Source organism: Delphinus delphis, chromosome 19, assembly GCF_949987515.2.
Source record: "Delphinus delphis chromosome 19, mDelDel1.2, whole genome shotgun sequence".
Lineage (NCBI taxonomy): Eukaryota > Metazoa > Chordata > Mammalia > Artiodactyla > Delphinidae > Delphinus > Delphinus delphis.
This window is the reverse complement of record NC_082701.1, coordinates 47,499,933-47,520,257: the sequence shown is the minus strand read 5'-3', so window position 1 is coordinate 47,520,257 and position 20,325 is coordinate 47,499,933. Positions and strand designations below refer to the sequence as shown.

The following is a 20,325-nucleotide window of genomic DNA, read 5'->3' as shown; positions in this document are numbered from 1 at the left end:
GTGCACTTCTCTGTATGCATATTATGCTTCAGTAGGAAGTTTTTTTTAATATGCATACCTTTTGACCTAGAAATCCCAAGGGGAAAAAATCAGAGCTGTGTGCCAGGTTGTACTTTTGAGGGTCTCCAGCTCATTGTTGTCATAACTATGAAATGCTGGGAACAATCTAAATTTCCAACAGTAGGAGTAGGTTAGAGAAAGACAACATCTCTCAACAATACAGTTCATCTCAGCCAACCAACCACAGGTAGAAAATATTCGGGGAAAAACATTTCCATAAAATTCCAAAAAGCAAAACTGGAATTTGCCATCCTGGCAACTATTTACGTAGCATTTACATTGTATTAGGTATTATAAGTAATCTAGACATGATTTAAAGTATATGGGAGACCTAAGTGACCAATAACATATGAATGGATAAAGACGATGTGGTATATGTATACAATCGAATACTACTCAGCCATAAAAAACAATGAAATTTTGCCATTTGCAACGACTTGGTGGACCTGGGAAGGTATTACACTTAGTGAAACAAGTCAGACAGAGAAAGACTGTTACCATTTATATTTCAAATCTAAAAATAAAACAAAGGAATGAATATAAGAAAACAGAAACAGACTCACAGATATAGAGAAGAAACCAGGGGATACCAGTGGGGAGAGGGAAGGTGGTGGGGGACAAGATAGGGGTAGGGAATTAAGAGGTACAAACTATATTTTATAATAAATTTAAATGGAGTATAATCTTACATTAGTTTTTAATTTAAAAAATAAAGTATAAGGGAGAATGGCGTAGGTTATATGCAAATTCTACACCATTTTATATAAGGGACTTGAGCATCACAGGATTTTGGTATACTGGAGGGGAGCGGGGTGGGGGGTAGTCCCAGAAGCAATCTCCCAAGGATACTGAGGGACGACTGCATATGTGATGCCAGGGCAAACAAGGTACAGTAAGTCTCTGAATAGAATGCAACAGGCGAACTAATATGCTCTGGACCATATTGTTCAGGAGGTGAGATTCAAGATCATGATTTTTTCTTCTTTGTGCTTTCCTGAACTTTCTAAGGTTTCTGAAATAAGCAGGTTTTGCTTTTATAATTAGAAAAACACAATAAATGCTATTTAAAATAACGACAAGTAAAAGGAGGCAAGAAAGGGGACAGGCTCAGTGTTATAAAATAGTGGTTCTCACATGCTCCACGTGTGAGACCCACCTGGGGCTTGAACAGCATGGGTTCAAACCCCAGCCCTGCTGCTTGCAAGCAGTGTGAACTTGGGCAAGTTCCTCAACCTCTCTGCGCCTCAGACCAGACTCCCCATCTATAAAATGGGGATACTAATGGTACCTACCTCACAGGGTTGTTGGGAGGGGTATAGGAGTTAATACGTGTTACGCCTTCAGAGCGGTGTCTGCCACAGATCTATACACCTGTCAGCCAGTGCAATGGCTAAACTTCAGATCCCATCGTTCTGGGGTGGGGTCATGGAATCTGCATCTTTAACAAACTCCCCAGATGATTCTAATCCAGTGAGAAACACTGGAATGAAATCCACTAGGATACTCCCATTATCTTTGGTGGCCCTGGAGTTATCTGTAGGAAAGCTTCGGCACTAGGAGCTGTCCAAAGGAGATCACAAAGCCAGCTCTTCGCTCTCCCCCATTCAGCTGTGTCACTCCCCACCCTCCCCTACTACTGCAGCGCCTCACCTGGATACTTCCCTCCCCAGGTGGGAGAGAAGGTAGGTGTCGGCGCCCTCTACAGGCAAGTCTGGGTAGTGCAAGGAGGAAAAGGGGGCATCTTCTTGCTTGTATTTCTAGGATGGCAGCCATACTGCCCCCTGGCAAAAGGGATTGAGGGATGGAGGAATTCTCTGTATGGCAAGAGATAAGTAACAACCACCTGGTGTCAGAGCACATGGGTTCCAGCCCTGATTCTGACGTTAAATGTGGCTGTGGGGACATCGCTTAAACTCCCTCCGCCTCACTTTGTTCATCTATAAAGAAAAACTGCCAACATTTCTTGAGTATTTCCCATGAACCAGTTACGCCATGATTTCATTTCATTTAATCCTTACCATAACCAATTCCTCCATCCTGGTGAGGAAATGGAGCCTCAGAAAGGTTCAGAGATGTGCCCAAGGTCACAGGGCTGGCAGGTGGCAGCAGCAGAATTCAAACCCAGAGCCTCTGCTTTTAACAATTCTGCCATTTCTATAGAGAATGAGGGCAGTGCTAGATGTGAGATACAGCCAGGCTGGGCTCCAGCAAACCCCTAGATTTCCCCTGGCTCCCTGCCAATGCCCAGCTGAGGAGTACCCCAACCTGGGCCAGGACAAGGAAACCCTGAGATTCCTCCCTGGGCCTGGCAAGCCAGGCTGGGGACCCATTCTTCTGGCAGATGAACAATGACTCAGACGGAGGCAGGCAGGGGGCACAGAGAAAAGGAGGGAGCTACACACAAAAAAAGGCCTGCCCCTCAAACACAGCATATTCACTTATCCTGACTTCCCTGGACAAAGATGGGGGTCCTCGTGGGATCTGTGCCTCCAGACCCAGAGGAATCCTGCTGGAGCCCCAGCTTCGTGGCATCTCCACCAACCCTGCCCCTTGCCCCTTTGAAGAGAGCTGGGCTGACTTAGAATCACATAATAAAAGGAGACAGAAAAGGCCTTTTCCACTCAGGGTCCCCTCTTCTTTCCCCATCACCAGCCCCACCCTCAGAAGGACTCTGCACAGGTAGGTGCCTCCTGTATTACATGAGAGTTGGGGGTGGAACTGGGGCTGGAACCTGCAGCTCGGTGAAAACCTGGACCAACGCCTTACCTGAGGCCAAGGGGATCCGTGGGTAGAAGTGTAGTCACCGCTAAATAACCCAATGAGTACGAAATAACCCAATACATACTGACGGTGTTCCCACTTTCTAGATGGAGAAATTGGGGCACAGAGGGACTAAGTAATTAGCTCAAGGTCACACTCCAAAGAAGTGACTGTGGCAGACTGTATTTTCCAAAGATGGCCCCACCATCCCATAATATATCCCCATTCCACACGCTCTTCTTACCCTGTGACATTAACACCCCTCCATTAAGCGGTGGGGTACACGTTCCTCCCTCTTGGATCCTGGTGGATCTGTGACTCTGGCAGAAGTAAAGCTGCATCCTTCCCAGGCCAGGTAAGAAAAGGTGAAATAGCGTCTGTCTGGCTCTTTCTTGCCCCTAATCCAGCCAGCACACTGTGAGGAAGCCCAAGCTAGCACCCAGAGGGGGCACACAGAGAGGCCTGTGTGGCGAGGAACTAAGACCTCATGCCAACAGCCAGCACCACATGCCAGACATGTGAGCAGCTGAGCCTTCAGACAATCCCCGCCCCTGGACTTTGAGCCACCCCAGAAGACAATGGCAGAGCAGATACAAGGATCCCCACAAGCCCTGCCCAAGCTGCAGATTCCTGAGCAAAATAAACAACACTGTTGTTTCAGGCCATAAGCTTCTGGACGGTTTATTATGCAGCATCAGATAACCAGAACAGTGAACCCAGCGAACTGACTCCAGAGCTGTGTTCCCGGCCACCCTGCAGTGGTCCCTGCTGGGAAAGACAATGTAGAGAAGGGGTATAGAGCTTAGGTCTGGAGTCAGACGTACCTTCATGTGTTCAATCATTCATCCATTCATCAAATGGTTATCACACCCCTACTTTGTTCCAGGCTCTCTGATAGTGCTGAGGGTATTTCAGTGAACAAGACAGACAAATCCCTGGGGGGACTAGGGGTGGAGAGGTGGAGGACAAGAGAGGGATAACTTTACAACAGGTATTTACAATAGGGTGATGTGATCCAAAGGGGAGTGGGGGTGGGTGGGGAGCTCTGTTTAGAGGGGACGATCTGAATTGGCCTCTCTGAAGGAGAGACCGTAAGGATGAGATGGTTGCAGCTTTGTGAAGAGTGGAGGGCACGGCAACAAGTGTCAAGAATAGACCCAGATTCATGTCCTGGCTCCACTACTTACTAGCTGTGTGACCTTGTGGAAGTGACCCAGCCTCTCTGAGCCTCCACTGCCTCATAAGATGGGGATGCTTGCATAACCCACCTCATAGGATTGTTCTGAGGAGCCAAGGAGCTAATACATGTATCTTGTGAGTTCAGGGCCTGGCACAGGAAGAGCTCCATAAATTTAAATGATTATGCTGAGGCCAAGGCTGCCAGTGGGATGCCTGGAGCCTCAGAGACCATTCTGCTCCCCAGAAACTGCCAGGCATGGCTACGAGGGAAGAGAATATGGACAGTGGAGGATGGGTGAAGTGGATGGGGGTGCACACACCTCCCTGAAGATGCTTCTGCCACCCGCTGCAGCCATCCTGACTCATCTCCTCCACCCAGGGCTCACCCACCCATCACCCTCAGCTCAGAGCTCGAAGGACGGGGCTGGAGATCGGACTGGTTGTCTCTCCCCAGGCCCCACCTGAACAGCAGTGGGCACCCACACAGCCAGTGGGAGAGAAGTAATTTCCTCAAGTCAGAGGGAGGGACAGGGACAGGAATCCCAGAAAGAGGGCAGAGCTGGGCAGGGCAGAAGACTTAGGGGCCTCAGGAGGCCAGGAAATCCTGCTGGGTAAAATGTCACCAGCCATCAGACCTGCACACCCTCAAGGACCCTGGAGAGCGCCAGGTCATGGCCAACTCACACACCCAGAGAAAAGAAAACGAATAAGCTGGGGCACACCACGATGCACACAGAGACATGCTCAGAGGACCACAGGTAACCACACAGACATGTGCAGACACAGTGATCCAGCAACACGCCCTCCAGGAACCCACATGTACAGATGTGCACACGCGCACAGGTGTGCCTCACTGTGCCTGTCTGCCTGTCACTCCCCCCCAGCTCTTGCTCTCTACCAGTCATCTAATTGGCAGGGTCCCCCAGGTGCCCATACCTGATGCCACCCAGCCTTGGTAGGGCCCAGCTAGCGCACCCAGCATGACCCAGGAAGGAGGCTGACAGCCCTGGATCTGAACTAGGGAAGGGGGTGGAATACCAGCCAGCCCGGAGATCAGGAGCAAGTTCAGAACCCAAACCAGGTCTCAGGCCAGGCTCCCCAGAGCACAATCCTTGCCTTGGTGTCCCACCTGCCTTGGGAGCCCCAATGGCCACTTGGCATTTTGAGAAGATAGAGTGGAATCTCTTTCTAACTTATCTATAAGGCCTAAAGCGTGGTGGCAAACACAGTAAAAAAAAAAAAAAACAAACAATAACAACAACAAAAAGAAAGTGTAGCACGGCAGACTGAGATCAGACATGATCCAGAACTTCTCACTAGAGAAGCACCAAAGCATTGAAAAAGGTGCGGGCAAGAAGAGAGTGTCATCTGGCTCTTAAAAAAAAAGGGGAGGAGGGACTTCCCTTGTGGTCCAGTGGTTAGGGCTCTGCGCTTCCACTGCAGGGGGCACGGGTTCAATCCCTGGTCAGGGAACTAAGATCCTGCATGCCGCAGCACGGCCAAATAAAATAAAATAAAATAAAAAGGGAGGAGATGGGTAGGCTGGCATTACTGATTGCCCCTCCTTTTTCTTTTACTAAACTTATTAAAAACAAAAGGAGTCCCAAATTACAGAGGTCAGAGGAGTCTTTAAATGACTGTAAATGAAGACAGTAGCTGTTGCAACCGCCCAGCCTAGGCTAGGTGTGACCTTGCCTGAAGGCAGAAGGATGGACACCATGACCTTTGTATTGCCAGCCTGAGCTGCCCCTGCATAAGCAAGAGGCAGCTGGACACCTTCCCCCATGTACGACCTCCCTCTGGGGAGGGCCACGTTGCCCAGAGATGGGAGAGGATAGGAAGACAAGGGTCACCGTGGTACCATGGCAACGGGTCTTGGCAGAGGTACATCCTCGCCTTCTCCAATCACCACTCACAACGGGACCCAAGTATTTGCCGACAGCACCTCACCTGCCAACGTGGGTGGTGGCCCAGGAGGAGCAGGTAGATGCACTGGAAAAAGGAAAAGGAGGGAGCTGACGGGTACTGTACCCTGAAGTAGGATACCTGCCCCGGCTTATGCCCTAGGGCCCCCCCAACTAATCCTCAACCAGTGCTGTCCCTTCCCTCACACCACCTCGTCGCTCTCCCACCGGCCCAGCCTGTCCCTGCCACTCCAGACACCCCCCAATCCTCGACTCACTCCACGGCCCCGGTTCTGCCATCATTCTGGGCCACTCTCTGCCAACCTGCTCTCCCCTCCCTTCCTGTTCATTTTCTCTCGCCCTTCCCCACCCCTGTGCCCCGTCCTCCCCACTGACTGTGGCCCAGACCAGTGCCCATGACCATCTGGCAGCTCCAAATGCCAGCATCTGCCCTCTCGCCACCCGTCCTTTAAACACCTGCTTCCGAGCTGCCTGTTCCCCTCGCCCCTCTGCCCACCCTCCAGGCTCCCATGTCCTCCAGGGGACACAGCCCAGGGAAAGGCACATATGAGCAGCTGGCATTGTTGTCTCCAATCCACAGAATGCGAAGCAGAGCCGTTCAGGGGTTCTGGGAGACTGGGCCGCAGCTCCAGGAGGAAATGACCAGGTCAGGCATCCGGCCCCTGAGCCCAAGAGTCTCTGACTAGGAGGAGGTCACCTAATCCAGCCCCCTCCTCCACTTAAGTGAATGAATATCTGGGCCACCCAGAAGGTGCTGTCTTCCCAAATATACGGAAATATTCCATTCACAGAGCTCTCGCTATGGACCCATCACCATGTTCAAAAACTTGATAGTATTTTATTTAATTCCCATAACCCCCAGATAAGGAAACTGAGGCTCAGAGAACATAGGAAATTTGCCCAAGGTCACGCAGTGTCGGTCACCCCAGGGCGTCCTTCAGACACTCTCGGTCCCACTTCCTACTCCAGCGACTTCTGCAATGACCGGTTCCCTGCAGGCTTTGAGAGCAGCCACATGGCAATGCTTCTTCGAGGACCCAGAGGGACCGTCTTTGAAGCCGCAGTGCGGGGTGCCCACACGAACCCACTGGGGCCTCACACGTAAGGCCTGGAAGCATGTGGGAGTTAATGTCCACGGACGGAACAGAGCTGACGGATGAACACGTCCCTGTTTCTCTCCCCAGCCGGGCAGTTCTGAAACGCATCCCTTAAGGCTTCTCAGGAGACCTCCCAGGACAGAGCGGTAGTAAGATTAAAAAGAATGCATCCTCGGGTTCTGCTCTGGGGAAACACAGGTGGAAACACAGACAGTGGTGGAGCTGGGATTCAACCCAGGTCTGCTCCGCTGCTGCCACCACCATCCATGCTGGGGTCCCCTTCCCTCGAGGTTCAAGTCATTCTGAACCACAGTGGCTCAGCCACACTTGATCCAGACAGGATCCTGGTCGGCGTGGGGACGGGATGCCTGCAGCAGCAAGGTCATCTTCTCTGGAACTGAGGCCACCTCCCGATAAATCGCCTCACAGCCTGGGCTGAGCGGGGTTCCCAGCTAGCTGTGCCCTGGCCCTACTCAACTTTAGCGTCCGCCTCTGCCCAGAAATTTGGTGACTCTAAGTCCCCCATCCCATCCAATCCTCCCCACACCCTGCCCCCCGCCCTCCATTCCTCAACATCCTAGAAAGGAGGAGGAACCTGAGGTCGTTTCTGGAAGCCTGAGCATCCAGGTCTAGAAGATACCCACCCTGCCCCACACTTAGAAAATCCAACACACTCGCTTGGAGGTGAGGGCAGAGCTTCCCCCAACTCCTGCCCAGGTCTCAAAGACATGCTGGGACTTTCCAGGGGGAAAACACTGCTGGGGACCTCACATGCCCTGAGTCACTCCCAGCCTCCCAGCCCCAGGCAGCTGTGAGCTCTCTGTTTACTCCTCACTCTGCAGCAGGAAGAACGGAGTGGGGCGGTGCCTTCTCCCCTCTCCATGGGAAACTGAGGCGCGTGGGGCTTAAGGGACAGCCCCAGGGTCACAAAGCATGAAAAGAACCAGAGGGCCCTGGCGCCCAGCCCAGGACAACCCTATTATTCCCTATGGAGGCTGCTCCAATGGGGGCCACTCAGCAGAGGCAGATCCCCGCCTTCAGAGCCCAAACCCCACTTGCATATAAATGCCCTTTGGTTTCTTAAGAAGGCTGTAGAGGAGCTATAGAAAACAGATGAGGAGAAAGAAGGACGTGCCCCTGAACCAGCTCCAGGTCAGGACACCCAGCATGCCCTGGACCCCCACCCAAGGCAGGCACCCCACGCTCATCCACCCAGGGCCTCCAGAAACGAGCATCAGGCTGATCCTGGCCCGGTCCCAAAGGTCCACAAAGGCTTCTCACACAGCACCCCACCATCCTCTCCCCTCCCTGCAACAGGCACAGGTTGGAGTGGGCATGGGGTGGGGTTTATGTCCTTTCGGAAAAAAACAAACCAACCCAGCCTAGCTACAGGGTCCTCCTGGGGGTCCTGGCTTTTTCCTCTCGCCACCACCTGTAAACACCCCACCTCTGAGCTCCACCTCGGTCAGCTACACACTCCATACAGGATGTGTGTGCGCCATGACCCACCCGTAGGGGTGTCTGAGGACAGTCACCCCACCTCCCAAACAACCCACTCCGCTGAACTGTTCCGTGGAATCGCAGCGCAGGGCTCACACGCGTCCACACGAGCTGATTTCTCTTTGCAAACACCTGCATTTGCACTCACAACATACACCCCAATTCCACCCTGGGTTCAGTCGCACCCCGGACTCGCGTCCTGATCCCTGCTGACTACGGGATCACCACCCAGCCCCGAATCCGCTGACCTTCTGTGAAGCCGGCGCCCGGGGCTCACTCCTCGACGTGGACGGAATGGCAACAGTCTGTCGCGGCAGCTCTCTCGGCCCGCGTGCCCGCGGCGGCGGCGTCCCCCTTCTCCATCCGGCGGCGAGCCCCCTCCTCCTCGGCGACGGGCTGCCCTGGCCGCCCGCCCCGCCGCGCGTACCGTCACCGCGGCGCGCACGCGCGCACCCCGGCCGCGGCTCGCCGGGCACAAAGCGGCTCCCCCTGCCCGCCGCCGCCGTCGCCGCCACGCGCACACCTGGCAGTCGCGCCCCAGCCGCCGGAGCCGCGCTCGCCGCGGGAAAGCCCGCGCCTGGCCGAGGCGGGGCCCTCCTGCCGCCCTCCACGACGCCGCCGCCGGGGTCTGCGCCCCGGTTCCGGCAGTGCCCACCCGATTCGCCCCGCGCCGCAGCCGCGTAGCTGCCGGAAAGTGGGGGGGAGACGGAGGGGCGGGTACGAGCGGCAGGAGAGGGCGCGGGGGCGGTGGGGGGCCGATACGGCGAGTCCGAGGTGCGGCGCCCGCGGGATGCTCCAGTCGCCGCCGCCAGGGGACTGCCCGAGGCGGCTCCTCGGGAACAAAGGCGCGGGGAGGGGCAGGCGCGCCCAAGGGACCCAGGGGAGCGGAGGAGGGGACAGCCCACCGGCCCACAGAAGTTCCTGGAGAATGGGGCCCGGGCCGGTGGGGAACGGAGGTGAGGAAAGATCTGCGGGTCCCTGGTGGATTGAGGAAGACACCGGGGCTCTCGCCAGCTCGGCGTGCGGTGGGGATGGCGAGGGGGTTCAGTGCTATCTGGACTTGGAAGTGGGAGGTTTCAGGGACTGCCAGAGTCCTTGAAACTGTCGTCGTCGTCCCCCCCCCCACCCCCCGCCTTCGACTTGGCAGCCGGGAGCTTTCATTCATTCGCTGCACAGCCATCCTCCCAGCTTTGGCCAAACCAAGGGTGTTCCTGAACTTGAAGGGGTTGAAGGCAGGAAGGGTGCCCTAGGGAGCCTTTGAGACGCTTGAGTCTTCCTCCCTAACCTCCACGGAGGGCGGCCTCTGAATATGGCTTGCACATCTCAGTGATGGGAAGCCCAGTCCCTCAGGGGGCAGCCCACGCTGTATTCGGGCAGCTCTAAATGTTAAAAAGCCCTCCATTTAATTGCATGGAAATCTGCATCCTTTCCATCTGCTGGCCATGGCCTCACTCCGCTCTGGCCACAACAGCTTCCTGCTTCTGGAACATAGATAGGGCCTTGTTAACTGCTGTTTCACTTCCCATCTCCTGTGCCCCTCCCCAGCCTTTATGCGACACCCCTCACCAGCAGCTTCTCCATAGGTCTGCCCCCTGAGTCCTTCAGAACTCAGCTCAAATGTCACCTTCTCAGAGAGGCCATCCACCTCTTCCAAACTCCCCACACACCCACTGGTCACTCTTTATCTGATGCTCTGTTTCAGTTTGTTCAGTACTCTGGTCATCCCACAAGATATTCTCTTGTCTATGCGTCTATAGTCTGTCTCTCCCACTAGAATGTGTGTCCCTTGGAGGCAGGACCCTTGTCTTCCTTAAGACCAGGCATCGTAACCCCAGGGCCTGACCTGGAGCAGGGTGGCAAGCAAAAAGGAAGGCGGGTGGCCAACCCACCCTCTGAGTCCCTTCAGCAGCTTAGCCCATCACCCCAAAATGTAACCTGCTCAGCCATTCAAGGGTAACGTCAGCATGGTATTAGCAGAAGAACGTGCTCAATCTCTGTCCACAAAATAAATGAGGAAATGACAGAGCATTCCTCTTAGTCTGAGACAAAATAGCACTTTCCTCCTCAGCTCTGGACTCTACCCTGAGCTCTTGCAGCCCCAAGACACGAGCATTTTCTTAAAACATGGGGCCATACCCAAGCTTCTGGTCAACTGGAACCTCTCAGACAGCTGATCCCCTCAGCCTGCTGCTCAGGTGCAGACAAGATTGGAGGCCAAAATAGACTTCTCCTTTATTTCTGTTAAACTGTACCTTCTAGACTTGGACCTGGACTCCAAGCCTCCAGGGCACTTCGGGTCCAACTGTGCCATCTTGTCCGTTGGGACGGTGCCCAGGTTCCTGCCATCGGCAATGTCCCCGGCATGCTGCCTACATCCTTCCTCACCAAGTCCCTCATGAACACACTGAGCAGACTCAGCAAGGGCAGCCCACTCATCAGCCTCCCTAGCTGTGCCCTCCCCCAGCCCACATTCCTCTGTGTCACCCGCAGGCTTTGATGGGAAGAAAAGAACAATTTCTTGCTGAAACTCAGAACCACTGTCTCCTGCTTTACCACCCCCAGCCTACCTTCTAGTCTAGAAGACTAATCAGAAAAGCAAATAAGCTTCCCCCAGCAGGATGGGTTCCCAGGGAATTCACTCACTGCTGCTGGCCCTCTATCTCTTTCTTTTCTAAGTACCCCCAAACCATCTCTTTAATAACAGACTCTGAAACCTGACCAGGAATGATGCTAAGCTCACTTATTTATGGTTCGTGAACTTATTTCCTCTGCGCTGATAAAAATTACCCTCGCCATCTCCCACTTTGGGGCCCACGCCACATCCTCTGAGAGGCAGTGTGCGTAGTGGTTGCAGGCACTGCCACTTACCCTGCGCCTCAGCTTTGTCATCTGATAAATGGGGAGTACAGTACCTAGATCATAGCATTGTCATGAAGATTAAATCAATTTATGCCTGCAAAGCATTTACAACATGACGCATAATAAACACACAGAAGTTAGTACAACTTTTGTGATATAAGAATAATAGTTGAGAGAGACAGCTCCGGGGCAAGTGAGAGCCGGACGGGCACTGGGCGACTCTGTGCCTCGCAGAGGAAAAATAATTAAGCGTGGGCAAAGGAGACCCTAAGAAGCCGAGAGGCAAAATGTCATCATATGCGTTCTTTGTGCAAACTTGCCGGGAGGAGCACAAGAGGAAGCACCCAGATGCTTCCGTCAACTTCTCAGAGTTTTCTAAGAAGTGCTCAGAGAGATGGAAGACCACGTCTGCTAAAGAGAAAGGAAAGTCTGAAGACATGGCAAAAGCGGACAGGCCCGTTATGAAAGAGAAATGAAAACTTCTATCCTTCCTAAAGGGGAAACAAAAAAGAAGTTCAAGGATCCCAATGCACCCAAGAGGCCTCCTTCGGCCTTGTTCTTGTTTTGTTCTGAGTGTCGTCCAAAACTCAAAGGAGAGCATCCTGGCCTATCCGTTGGTGATGTCGCAAAGAAACTGGGAGAGATGTGGAAAAACACTGCTGCAGATGACAAGCAGCCTTAGGAGACGGCTGCTAAGGTGAAGGAAAAGTACGGAAAGGATATTGCTGCAAACCGAGCTAAAGGGAAGTCTGATGCAGCAAAAAAGCGAGTCGTCAAGGCTGAAAAAAGCAAGAAAAAGCAAGAGGAGGAAGATGAGGAAGATGCAGAGGATGATGATGAATACGTTGGTTCCAGCGCAGTTTTTTTTTTTCTTGTCTATAAAGCATTTAACCCCCCTGTACACAACTCACTCCTTTTAAAGAAAAAAATTGAAATGTAAGGCTGCGTAAGATTTGTTTTTAAACTGTACGGTGTCTTTTTTTGTATAGTTAACACACTACCGAATGTGTCTTTTTTTTTTTTTTTTTTTTGCGGTACTCGGGCCTCTCACTGTTGTGGCCTCTCCCATTGCGGAGCACAGGCTCCGGATGCGCAGGCTCAGCAGCCATGGCTCACGGGCCCAGCCGCTCCACGGCATGTGGGATCCTCCCGGACCGGGGCACCCATGTCCCCTGCATCGGCAGGCGGACTCTCAACCACTGCGCCACCAGGGAAGCCCTCGAATGTGTCTTTAGATAGCCCTGTCCTGGTGGTATTTTCAATAGCCACTAACCTTGCCTGGTACGGTATGGGGGTTGTAAATTGGCATGGAAATTTAAGGCAGGTACTTGTTGGTGCACAGCACAAATTAGTTATATACGGGGATGGTAGTTTTTCCATCTTCAGTTGTCTGTGATGCAGCTTATATGAAATAATTGTTCTGTTAACTGAATACCACTGTCATTGCAAAAAAAAGAAAAAAAGTTGCAGCTGTTTTGTTGACATTCTGAATGCTTCTAAGTAAATACAATTTTTTTATTAAAAAAAAAAAGAATAATAGTTAATTTTGTGAGTGCTGAGTCACAGAGCTATAGCAGCTTCCTCTTCAAGCCTCCTGGGAGGCAGCCTTCCCAGGTATGAGATGAATAACTCCATCCTTCCTATCTTATGATTGCTTCCCTCCGCCATGGACTCAACTGGGCTCCTGTGACTCTGAAGAGCATTCTTGTTCTTTGGCTCAAAAAAGGTTAGCCTCAAGCCACCTGCATGGGCAGGAGGTCCCACCGTCCTCTTCTTCCCTGGCTGTTATCTTGGGCGGGTATAGCTGGCCCACATCAGTCTTGGAGCTAGCTTCCCTTCCAGCCTTCCTACCGGTGAGCCTGCATTATGTTCATGTGTCCTTCACTTGGTGCCTGATTAATGAGCTCCTTCTCTGGGCTAGGACCTCAGGATACAGAAGAGGGAAAAGGCCCTGCCCTCATGGACCTCACATTCCGGGGGAGCCACAGACAATGAACAAATAGGCAAATAAGATAACGTCAGGTCGTGGAGAGCTTTTGACGAAAGGAAAGGAGGTGAGGAAGAAGCTGCTTTACGTCAGATGGTGCTTGGCTCACAACAGGGCTTTGCACGTTGCCTGAAACTGATTCCGACCACGTGCCCTTCGTGTCTGTGCTTCGCCAGCCTGTTCCCAGGACAGCCTCCTTCTCTGTCCCTGCAAGCATTCACAACCATACATTCAGGATCGCATCGCCGCGCCCTTCCTGATACTCTTGCCTCAAGCTCTAGCGCCGTTTGGGTCTTTTCTCTGCATGATCTGAAATCTGCCCTCTAGAGTTTAGGGCATTTGTCTACCCTCCCATTTCCTGAATATCAAGAGTTCCCAGGTGGCCTGAGTCACCTTTCCCAGGGTTCCTGTCACGTCACATCATCATCCAATTAATTCTTCCTCTTTGGGCAGAACTGGATCCAGAATACCTGTCCCCTCACTGCTTCCTGTACCTTCAGAAATCGTCACTGAGACAAGAGAGAGCACATGCATTGCTCTTAGCTAAACAGGACTCCTGGCAGATGTCTGGGTAGGTGAAGTCTCCCATCATCTCTGAACCTTATTCCTGGGGCCGGTTTGGGGAGATGCGGTAAGAGCATGGTCCCTGTTCTCTTGCTGGCCAGCACATGGTGTACCCCCAAATGACATCACTTCCATTCTTCTTTTCCACCCCTGGGAGGAAAGACCTGTTCATTCTTGCCTTCAAGGGGCCTGCTAATTTAGAAGCTGGTGCAAAGAAGTTTTGATGGGGAAAGTGGGAAGAAAGGTCCTGGGTCAGGTCTAGCAGAAGCCTTGGGAAGGGGTGTGGCAGCAGCAGGGCTCCCGGGGATATCTCCATCGAGACTGCTAACACGGCTCATGTCTGTCCGCAGTGTGGAGGAAGAGTGGGCGGGAAGGAGCCTGGGAGCAGGAAGCTGGGTGCCCCTCACCTGGACTCAGGATCCTAGCTGGGTTCTCTGGCATGGCGGAGGAGAGCGACAAGAAAGGAAGGGCTGGCTCTACCCAGGTCAAAGCAGGGACTGCCCAGCAAATATGCCAGCCACTCTCCCTCTTAAAGAGGAACCAGCGGGACTTCCCTGGCAGTCCAGGGGTTAAGACTCTGCGCTTCCACTGCAGGGGGCACAGGTTCTATCCCTGGTCCGGGAATTAAGATTCCCACATGCCACACGGTACGGCCAAAAGTATAAAATAAAAGGAACCAGTTGATGATCTCCAGGCATCGTTTCACTTGAGATTCATGATCTTCCTGATAGAAGGCAGGGAAAATATGATCATACCCATTTTACGGAGGAGAAAGCAAAGAAAATGATTTGCCTCAAATCACTCAGTGCATTCTAGGCTTGACAAGCACCCCGGCTGACAGACTCTTTCAAAGACCCTGCAAGGCCTCTTTGCCACTGAGGACTGTGGTTCTCCACTGGGAGTTTATGGACCAGTGTGGGACTGCTATATAATAAGTACCAACTGGAGGGGCCTGGACAAAGGATGAGAGTAAGGGCAGTGGGTCCCCTTACCTGGAGGGAGACTCAAGGTCGGCACGGCTGAGGATGCGATGCTGCTGGGGGCTGTAGAGCCACTGGAAGGCTGTCAGTGTCCTCTCCTCAATTCGGAACCGCCCTTCCTGCACATACCTGCAGGCGAGACAGGAGAGAGTGAGGAGGTGGGCAGGTGGGGCTCTGCAGGGATCCTTTGGGAGTTGGCCCTACTTGCTAGAAAATGATAGATGAGAGGTACCTGTCCCCAAATATACCCCCTGCTCGTCTGCCAGAAAGCCCTGTTTCCAGAGAGCCGCCATTAAAATTCCCTGAAGAAGAGGCAGCTACAGGGAGCAGGTTTCAACTCAATAGATGGAAAAACTTTTTACAAGTTAATTGTCTGGGACTTCCCTGGTGGCGCAGTGGTTAAGAATCTGACTGCCAAGGCAGGGGACACGGTTTCGATCCCTGATCCAGGAAGATCCCACAGCCAGGGAGCAACTAAGCCCGTGCGCCACAACTACTGAAGCCCACGCGCCTAGAGTCCGTGCTCCGCAACAAAGAGTAGCCCCCACTCGCCGCAACTAGAGAAAGCCCACACACAGCAATGAAGACCCAATGCAGCCAAAAATAAATAAACTAAATAAATAAATTTATTTTTAAAAAGTTAGTTGTCTGGGGCTTCCCTGGTGGCACAGTGGTTGAGAGTCCGCCTGCCAATGCAGGGGACGCAGGTTCGTGCCCCAGTCCGGGAAGATCCCACATGCCGCAGAGCAGCTGGGCCCGTGAGCCATGGCCGCTGAGCCTGCGTGTCCGGAGCCTGTGCTCCACAACGGAAGAGGCCACAACAGTGAGAGGCCTGCGTACCGCAAAAAAAAAAAAAAGTTAGTTGTCTGAAGTTGAAAGGAGTCACTTGGAAGGAGTGAGTTCCCTGTCACCAGAGGTATGTAAGCAGAGGCTGGGCAGGGGATTCAAGCATCAGACAAGTGTCCATTCTCCAAGCCCTTTATAAGACTGAGACATTGGATTTCTTAAGTTCACAGCAGGAGAAAGTCTGCTCTGGAGTGGGGGTCATGAGTCAGATGTCAGGATTAGATCTTCCAGAACCTCAAGGGTCACTCACAGGGTCCCAGCCACCCTCTGGATCGACAATCAGCCCAGAGCAAGGATCGGGGAAGCTGAACTGGGCAAGGTGAACACGAAAGGATCTCACCCACCCTGGCCACCCATTCCTGGTAGAATCATAAATCTGTCCATTAATTCAGTATTTATTGAGGGCCCACGACAATGAGCAAAAGATACATAATCCTGCCATCCTGGAGTTTACAGTTTTGTGGGGAGAAAAGCCATCAAATAATCACATGAACAATATATCATTTTAAACAGGCCCTCTCATACATTGCCAGTGGGATTGTCAATTGGTACAAGCCCTCTGCTGGATAGCCTGACAACATCTGTCTAAATTACACATGTAATTCCTCTGTAATCCAGCGATCCCCCTTCAGAGAATTTATCTACAGATTCTAGCATGTTGGACAAGGTAATCCGTGGCACTGTTTAATAAATAAATAAAATAAAATAAATTTATATTAAAAAACAATGTATCCTGGAGCTCTTTGCATGATAGCACACAGACAGTGCCCTCAATTAAAACACTTTTTTAAAAAATATTTATTTATTTTTATTTTTGGCTCCGTTGGGTCTTCGTTGCTGCACACGGACTTTCTCCAGTTGCAGCAAGCAAGGGCTACTCTTCATTGCGGTGCGCGGGCTTCTCATTGCGGTGGCTTCTCTTGATGCGGAGCATGGGCTCTAGGTGCGTGGGCTTCAGTAGTTGTGGCACATGAGCTCACTAGTTGTGGCTCGCGGCTCTAGAGCACAGGCTCAGTAGTTGTGGCGCACGGGCTTAGTTGCTCCCCGGCATGTGGGATCTTCCCAGACCAGGGCTCGAACCCATGTCCCCTGCATTGGCAGGCGGATTCTTAACCACTGTGCCACCAGGGAAGCCCCAGGATACGTTGTTAAGAGAATAAAAATCAAGTGCAGAAAGGGCAGTATGTGTACTTTATGTTTAAAAAGGGGGAGAGAATAAAGTAGGAATTCCTGTTTGCTTATCTTCATATGTAGAAATTCTGGAGACACAAAAGCTAATAAAAGTAGTTACCTGGGTAGGGGTAAGGGAGAGCTGGGGGAATGGTGGGGATGGGGGAGTGACTTTTTAACAGTGTGTCTTTTTATACAGGAGAGGTATTACCCATTATTCCAAATGTTTAATTGTGTGTGTGTGTCCGTGTTATGAAATTACAAACTGCAATAAAGTGCTATGAAAAGAGAAAGTTGTGCAGGTGCTCTGATGTTGCCCGATGGGGCACAGGCTATCTGCTGGGGGAGGAGATTTCCCAGAATGCAGGTTGCTGGAGGGCAGAGGGCTTTCATTGCTCCTATGATCTCCCAAACCAAAACGTCTGGTCCCCGCCTGTCTCCCTTCACTCTCTTCGATATGATCTGATGGGCATTTCAGTAAGATCATCCTGGTGGAAAAAGAGCAAGGTAGCCAGGTTAGATGTTCCTGGAGGGGTCCAGGTGGGACAGTGTTGGTTTGTACAGGGGATAGTGCTGGAGATGGAGAGAAATGGGAGGACTCAAGTGAGCGAAGGAGGTAGTGTCCACTGGTCCAGGGGATGGGTTGGACATGGGTGAAGGGGAGACAGACAACAAAGTTGTTCCTGAGTTCCTGGTTTGTGTGGGCATCTGGCTGCAGTGCCATTCAAGCTGGACAAGGACAAGTTTGGGAGGGAAGATCCTGACTTTATGACTTCAGTTTGGGACATGACCTATCTCCATGACCTACTTCCTGCCCCAAGATGACTCCTGTCCTATAAAACCTGGCTCAAAACTTGTCTCCTCCAGGAAGCCTGCCCTGATTAATCCCATCCTATTCTGAGGATGAGTTTCTATGCCTTTCCCCATCCTTGGGCTCCTCGATATGCGCTCCCCCTCCTTGCCATAGCCACCCCTCCTCTCCCCGACTCCCATTTCCCCAGGGCAGGTGTAAGGGACTGTCCTCCACTCTTTGCAGACACCCTGACCTGGATTCTACTTCCCAGCTTCAGGTGACTAATTTTTCCACTGTGAGTCCCTGAATCCTCATCTGTAAAATGGAAGTACTAATAACACCCACTCTGAAGGGTTGTTAAGATGATTAAATGAGATAATGCCAGGGAAGCTTCTGTCACATGGTCATCATTATCTCCTTTCCTCCCCACCATCCCCATCAGTCCTCACCAGTCACTGGCTTTACCTGCTTCACCGACGACAGACAAACCCACTCCTTGCACTCTCTCCTCCAAGCTGCACATCAAACCCCTCAGAACTGGTGGATCCCATTTTAGAGATGAGGAAAAGAGGCTCAGGGGACGGAAGTGAACTTGTCCAAGGTCACACATCCAGGAAGCAACAGAGGCAGGCCTTCTCTGCACCTTCAGCCCCTGGCATCCAGTTCCCTCCGTGCACACACACATCCTTTCCTCCTCCATACCAGCCCCCACTTCCCAACACAGATCTTGTCAGCTCCTCCCCTGCCCAAAAAGGTTAGTGGTTTCCCACTACATATCAACTGTCCTCCAAACAGCTCACCTGAGAGGTTTAATTCTTCCCCACTTTGCTCCCCGCCAGCCTTTCCCACCGTTACATGCCCCCCCACTCCCGCCCACATTCACGCATACAGACCCCTGCATTCCCCATCTGTTTGTCCTTCTCCAGAGACGCCCTGCCTTTTCTTACCTCGGAGCCTTTGCTCAGGCTGTGCTCAGATCTCAGTCGCCCTCCCTCCATCTGAGTCTTGCCCTACCCCACCCCAACTGCTCAAACCACACTGCTTCTAAAAATCTGTCCCCACGCCCCCAGCCAGAATCCGAAGTTGCTCCAAGGTTCCAGGGATGCTTTGTTTAACCTTGATCACAACGTTGCTCTCTGCCCGCGTGAGTTATTTATGTGCCTGTCTGTCTCCCTGCTAGAGTGCAAAGACTGTGTCTGATCTTCTCTGAAATCCCTGCCACACCCTCACCCAGCACCCTGTTCGACTGAGCCAGTTTCCATAAAAATCACAACAGCCACAGTGATCAACTCACTACGTTCTTGGGCAGTTTCTTCCACAGAATGCTCTGACACAGATGATCTCCATTAATGAATCCAATTTGCTAACATTAGTAAGTGTATTTTCTGCACTGCACTTCATTAAACATAGGAAAAACAGAACACCATCCATCCCCAAATATCTTCCCTATTAATCTGTTTTGTACCTGAAATTCTATTGAATAGTACACAGAAGGAGATTAAATACTGCAAAGGGTCAACCTTGTAAGGCACAAGCAGCCATTAAAACTTGAGCAAGGGGCTTCCCTGGTGGCACAGTGGTTAAGAATCCACCTGGCAATGCAGGGGACACGGGTTCGAGCCCTGGTCCAGGAAGATCCCACATGTCGCGGAGCAACTAAGCCCGTGCGCCACAACTACTGAGCCTGTGCTCTAGAGCCCGTGAGCCACAACTACTGAAGCCCTTGTGCCTAGACCCCCTGCTCTGCAACAGGAGAAGCCACCTCAATGAGAAGCCCACGCACTGCAATGAAGAGTAGCCCCTGCTCGCCGCCACTAGAGAAAGCCCACGCACAGCAACCAAGACCCAATGCAGCCAAAAATTTTAAAAATTAAAAAAAAAAACCTTTAGCAAGGACCAGCTTCTCAGATTATCCCTGGAAAAGTAGGCATCAAGACTTGGGCATAGTCAGGGACATTTCAAAAGGAATGAGAAAAGGGGGGGGAGGGGTAGAAGTTGCTCATAGTAAGAGTCCCCCAGTTGTGGAGGTGGGTGACACCTCCAGGAGGATGCAACCCACCACCAAAAGAGAGAAGGGTCAGGCACTTTACAGGTTACACTTATTTTTTCAGTTGAACACTGGGGAAGGTCAGGCAGGCATCGAAACCTGAACCTTGAAAACATTTTGCTAAGTGAAAGAAGCCAGTCACAAAGGACCACATACTGTAGGATTCCATTTATATGAAATGATGTCCAGAATAGACAAGTCCATAGAGCGAGAAAGGAGACGAGCGGTTGTTTAAGGCTGGGGGAGGGTGGGGCGGGAGGAAATGGAGGAGAGGGACTGCTGAAGTTATGGGATTTCTCTGGGGGATGATGAAAATGTTCTAAAATGGACTGTGGTGATATTTGCACAACCCTGTGAATATATTCTCACTGAATTTTACACTTTGGGTAAGTTGTGAGGCACGTGAATTCCCATAAAGCTGTTGTTAAAATAAACAAATATCTAACAGTGCATACTGATATAAATAAGTGATTGAATAAATAAATGGGGAGGAAAGAGACAAATCTCGGGTGCGGAAGAATTCCAAACAATATACGGAAGCACTCTGTCCTCAAAGAG

At 51.8% G+C, this 20,325-nt stretch overlaps 2 protein-coding genes across 2 annotated transcripts in view; one reads left to right on the top strand and one right to left on the bottom strand.

Annotated features, from left to right (window-relative positions):
- RAP1GAP2 (RAP1 GTPase activating protein 2) overlaps positions 1-20,325 on the bottom strand; it is a 216,727-nt gene that overhangs the window by 191,739 nt on the left and 4,663 nt on the right. Inside the window, exon 2 of the mRNA XM_059998197.1 lies at positions 14,924-15,040. Coding sequence (XP_059854180.1) covers positions 14,924-15,040 — 117 coding nt within the window. The remainder of the gene's footprint in view (positions 1-14,923; positions 15,041-20,325) is intronic.
- LOC132414890 (uncharacterized) lies at positions 787-12,514 on the top strand. The gene is given in 6 exon segments (XM_059997870.1): positions 787-791; positions 6,894-6,987; positions 8,781-9,201; positions 9,321-9,477; positions 11,631-11,830; positions 11,833-12,514. Coding segments are annotated over 6 exon segments (1,365 nt in total). The 3' UTR covers positions 12,321-12,514.